The 6,000-nt window shown below is 34.1% G+C and overlaps 1 protein-coding gene across 1 annotated transcript in view; it reads right to left on the bottom strand.

Annotated features, from left to right (window-relative positions):
* Positions 1 to 6,000, bottom strand: part of adgrb3 (adhesion G protein-coupled receptor B3) — a 368,994-nt gene that overhangs the window by 207,417 nt on the left and 155,577 nt on the right. The window contains exon 3 of the mRNA XM_056470574.1: positions 1,099 to 1,209. Coding sequence (XP_056326549.1) covers positions 1,099 to 1,209 — 111 coding nt within the window. The remainder of the gene's footprint in view (positions 1 to 1,098; positions 1,210 to 6,000) is intronic.

The following is a 6,000-nucleotide window of genomic DNA, read 5'->3' on the forward strand; positions in this document are numbered from 1 at the left end:
GTAGTGCTGAATAAAGGGATAGCATGAGAAGGGAAATGCCGAAATTAAACATTAAACGTTTTAATTTGGGCTGTCAAAAGCAGTCATGATTAACATTTTTTTTTTATAATTAGCATTTTAAGTTCCGTTAAAGTATAATGAGCACATTGGCCGTTTATTAACTAAGCTCATATGCTCAAAAATTAAGTTTATTTCTATATTTTTTATATTTATGTATATTTTCAGCTAGTACACTCAAGACTGGTTTGTTTGCTCTAACTTCCAGAGAATCTACTGGCATGCCCTTCGGCACATATGGACAATTTTCTCTGCCATTCTCGGAGATTAGATTAGATTGAAAGGTGGATCAACTCTGGATGAAGTGATACAAAACTCAGACAATCTGTAAATGAGCAAACTAAACGCAGGATGAATGACATTCTGTTCAGAATTTCATTTATAAATGGAAGTAAATGAACAAACACGTAAAACGACTGATTGGAATGGAAACAAGGTTGTTAAGGTTTAGTGTGCACAATGATTTGCAACTGAAACGATATTAAGTGCTACACAAATGTCACAAAAGGTGCAAACTTAAAAAATAAGATGACTGCTTAACGTCCCTCCCCAGAGTAGCTATAAATCATCTTAAAGTACATGCATGGAAAGTAATTAAACAGGAAATTAAAGGAAAAGAAAGTTTTACAGGCCTTGTTTATTTTGGCACTTTAAAAGGTAATATGTTCAGGGTTATTTAGTCTCTAAACAGCAGGGTAACCAGAATGCTTAGTTTTAAATGTTAACCAAATTGTTTTATAGTTTAATTAATCTTTGCTTTAACAATTCTGGGTTATATTTACTGCTTTAGGAGGTTATTAAATAAAAGGACTGTCAAAATAAATCAATATTAAAAATTTCAAAAGGAATTGGCCAATTCTGTTTTCCTCATTTTGTTTTTTCTTAAAGTATTAATAAAGTGGAAGAGGGACAAAAAATAAATATGATAAATAAACATTGTCACTTAAAGGGTGCAGTACAGAAGATAGCATGCAAGTGACTTAAGATGAAAATTAAGTTTAGTTTACATAGGAAAGGAAAGAAGCATAACTATTGTATTACCAGTTTGTGCCATAAATTTAGCAGATTCATCTCGCTCCTGTAGGCCCTTTGTGTCATGTACTGATCTTGGCCGCTGACTTTTTACAGTATGTTCTCCGATCATTCCATATTCTAGGGACAGAATAGAGGTTCATGAAAACTAGGCTTTGATACAAAATCTTCAGAAAGAGAGAGAGAAAAGGGAAAAAAAGAGCTTAGCACAATTGTGGAAACGCAAGAGGTGGCTCGTAGTACATGGTTTTAAAACAAAATAAAGGTATATATATAAATATATCACACATGGACAACTGTAACTCGTCATTCTTGTCGTTTAGCTTTAGCCTTTCGAGGAAAGCAAAGAACAGTGCACAGAACGGTTTATCAGTGGTGAGCTGGGAGTATTAATTGAGCTTAGAAGCACAGCTATGACACATAGAAACACATGCAAAATAATCAACTTACATTGGATTTTTAACAAGACGTTGAATTAACCTCCACCCCTCCCCTCCCGAAAACCAAAACAAAAGAGGATTGAAATAAAAAAGGAAAAATGTGTAAGCCATTGGAAAGCCACAGAGGAAGGAAGGAAGGAAGGAAGGAGGGTGGCGAGGGAAAGGGAAGGGGTGTCATGGACATGCTAGATTGATCCACTGTTGCCTGCAACAGATCCAGGCTTTTGGAATAATTAGTTAGTTAAGACCCAGAATTAGTAAAGGAATTATGTGCTGTTATATCTAACCGAATATCAAAAGATGAATTATCTCGCAATTGTAAGCTGTATATCACTCACTCCGGATTAATTACACTCGTTTTCGGCACAACAATATGGCTAATTTGTCCTTGTTCTTATCGTAATCAATTAATTCGTTAGAAATGCTTTGTCGGAAACAAATAGTGTCCTGATTCGAAAAGCCTCACTGCGAGCATAATCGCTACTGCAGAAGCTCCCTCCATATTTTAGTTTGTCTCAATCCATGTATAAAACCATTGGTTTTTATCTAAAGTTGCAGCTGCGTGTTTCATAGATGGAGCTGAAACAGATCAAAAGCAATAAGACACAGCCATGCTTCCATTGCTAATTGGGAATTACTTCAATGACGTGAGCAACAGCACAAGTTCTAATTCAACTTTAACAGAACAAAAAGCCAACAGCGAAAAAAAAAGCAAGTGAAAAGTCGCTGGCTGTGTATTTTGAAGCTGCATTGAATATAATGCAGTTACTAAGGATTTCAGGCCTGCGGCTGAAACAGCTATTTGGTCATACACATGTTTATGGCTCTGTCCTTGACCCAAGCGGGCCCTTCAGCATTTCCTTAGTCCCGTTTTGCTTCTCTCTAGTACAACAACAACAAAAAAAAATCCTAATAATAAAACAATAGCATTCAAAACACCACCTCGTCCATGCCCACAGAACATACTGTATAAATTACAGCAATGTCACACTACAGCATAAGTCACAAAAACATTGTTAGTGTGGGTGGCAAAGGGCTGTCCTCAAGCAACACATTTTTATTTCTCTGACACCATGCCACACTGGAACCACATCTGAAGATGGTACAAGTGGGAATGTGTGTGTGGGGATAATAAATAAGGGGTTTTCTATATTTTTTTCCCCCACATGAGTTCTGAAGTAGTCAGTTCGAAGCAGTCGATAAAGGACTACATCACCCAATAATGAACTCAGCGGGTAGTTATCGTTATAAAAAACAGGACTTTACTGGATGCATTCACACCATGTAATCTGTCTGACAGTTATTTTCCTTGTTTGTGAAGTTAGCTTTTCGAGCAAGTATGTGAACTTATTCTGCTTTCTAAAAATGGGAGCCCAATTATGGTTTGTGTTCTGCCAATCAATGAGTCTAAATTTGCCACCTACAGTAAGTCTGCCTATAAAAGGGTACTAATTGAGTGGAAAGCCAGTTGTAGTGGTGTTCAAAACCATAGTGGATATTATTGAGTACACTTATTTAATTCCACAATGCACCACAGTACATATTATACAACCAATGTGCAATCTATGGCTCGACATATTTATTACATGTATTTATTTGGAATTGCTTTTATCTAAATACGATTAGATTTAAATAAATCTAATCATTAAATCTTAAGCATTAGATATAAAAAAAAACAAAAATAGAAAATTAATGTTAGTGCTAAATATATACATGGTTGAAAAGTAGAGAAAAATAGGCTAGAGAGTGTTGGTATTCTAAAATATTATTATAAAAAGGGGTAAGTGTTAGGGCTCTATTTTAACGATAGAGCCCTATAAAACAGTAGCTGACCCAAACATAAAAATTCTGTCATTATTTCCTCACCCTCAGCTTATTCCACTTCTCTATACATGTAACCAGATATTGCCACCTACAGTATTTACTGCTATAGTTGGAAAAATAATTACTATGTAAATGGGTGGCAAGATCTGTTTGGTTACTGACATTCTTCCAAATATCTACATTTTAGAAATGTTTGTACAAATTAATTAACATGGGGTTGGAACAACCTGAGGGTGAGTAATGATGAAAGAATTTCCATTTTTGGTTAAATATTTATTTAATGATTTATTATATAATATCTGATCAATGTTTGACTTTCTGGCCTGATTTTTTATAATTATTTTTTTAATACTTTTTAAATGTTAAAGAAAAAAAACATTGCATTGTTTAATTACAGTTTATTCTTTATACTAGTTAACACAACAGGCTGCAAATTTGGTTCCAAATTTTTATTAAGCTGCAAGCACAAATTATGATATGCACAAAATTGTCAGCCCTTCTGGTGTACTTTTACTCACTCATTTACATTCATTCACTCCTTCAAGTGGACTATATTAGTCAATGTATGTAAGGAATAGTGGACAATGATGTAAGGGCCAATTTAAATATAGCTTACACAATTGACACTCCTAATGCTCTGGGAATTTATTTGAAGGGAATTTAGACCCCCTCAAAAGGCTATAACTTAAGTCATTCCCAATTCCCAAGGTAAAAACACTGTAAAAAAGCAAGTAATTCTGCCAATAGTTTTCATAAATATGAAAATGTTGTCCCAGTGCAAAATGCCCTTATGTTTCATAATTTTTAATCACATGGTTCCCAACCCATATGAATTTTTAGTTTTAGTTTAATGTACAATTCACGCAATTAAGAAACCATTAACTCAGCTCAATAAACTACTAATTATCTGCATATCAATAGTTAGTAAGGTAGCAGTCGATAGTTTGGTTTAGGATTAGGGATTTAGAATAAGATCTTACTTTATAAGTACTAATAAGGAGTTAATATCTTTACAGTTGGCAGGTAGTAAGCCAGTAGTTGTAGTGTGAATTATTGCTTAAACTAAGTGTTACAAATTTTCTTTAGTTCAGATTGGAAAAAATACCAGCATTGGTGCTTTTTCCCCCATATAGTAATGCAGTCAACCTCTAAAATAAAAAAGCAACATAAAAGTATCAAAAAAAAAAAAGTCCATACATCTCCTATGCTATATATTGTAACTCCTCTGAATTTTTTGATAGTTTTCTGTAAAGATCTGGCTGTAATTTGAGTCATTACTCACTGAAAATCATGGCCTCTGTAGGCTCTCAAACCAATGGCAGCTTTAGACGCAGAGCCATGAAATTCTGATGTCATTGAAAGCAAAGAGAGTTGTATGGGTGCATTTTTGGGTAAAGTATTCCTGATATGAAAACAACATGACAATTTTGCAACCTTTATTTTGTTAGTCAGATTAGTCACAATATAAAACACACACATTCATGGATATACTGTAGTGGTCTTCACAATTTATTGACTTCTTTATGTTTCTTTTTATTTGTTTATTCAACAGGCTGCAAAAAGTGCATGTTTCTTAGCAGACATAATATATTATCATATTTACATAGGTGTAATAGGTGCCACAAAGGTGGCAAAGAAACACTAATAAGGCAGCTTTTCATTGCCTTAATTTGCAACATATTATTTAATGCTGCTCAGAGGTAGCATGAATGCATTTACACAGCTGCAGATGTATACTGTGATGCACTGGGCTAAGACGCGTCAAAGCCAGCTTCAATTTGTCTAATTTCACATACTGTACAAAGCAGCTTTAAGAAACCGAGAATGGCTCTTTACTCTTATACAGAAAAATAGATTTTCTTTATTAACATTAATTTATTGTCACCCTAGAAAAACCTTTAACATTTTCATTCCACAAAATGTTCTTTGAAGTGGAAAAGGGTTAATTATATTATTAAAAGTCTTTATACTGAGAAAAAAAATTATCTTTATAAAACAAAACAAAAAGGTTATTATATGACATCACTGTAAAAAAGTCTTTGGTTTCACCAGGCACCTTCATTTTAAGAGTGAAAGGTGTTTTTAATCATCAAAATGTTTCTCAATCTATCAAAATAAACCGTTCTATTGAAAACTGTTTACTGAAAAGTTATTTTGGGAAATAAAATGCATCCTCTACAGCAATGGTCCCCAAGCTTTTTATCACCGTGGACTGGTCAACAGTCTTTTTCTCAGACGATGACAAGCTAACAAAACCTTGCTGCGACTCTGATACAAGTTTTATTAATGGAGAAAATTAAAAAGCACTGCAATGTTTGTGTGTTCTGTGTTTGTATGAAATAATTAGTCTATGTATATGTATAATCCAAACAAAGTATGAAGCTGATTGGTCAGTTCTTTACACGTGACTCATGGTGCGCTCGCGTCGCTTAATTAAGTGATGTTAATTAAGTGATGACGACTGCAACTATAATAGAAATATACTGACATTTTCGTTGACTAATAAAAACAAGATGAGAATGTGATTGGGGAATGGTTTTTGGAAAATATCCAATCAGAATTAATCTGGGTGTTCGACGCATGACACACACACACACACACGCACACACACACACAACACACAACACACAACACACACACACACTTG

Source organism: Danio aesculapii, chromosome 13, assembly GCF_903798145.1.
Source record: "Danio aesculapii chromosome 13, fDanAes4.1, whole genome shotgun sequence".
Lineage (NCBI taxonomy): Eukaryota > Metazoa > Chordata > Actinopteri > Cypriniformes > Danionidae > Danio > Danio aesculapii.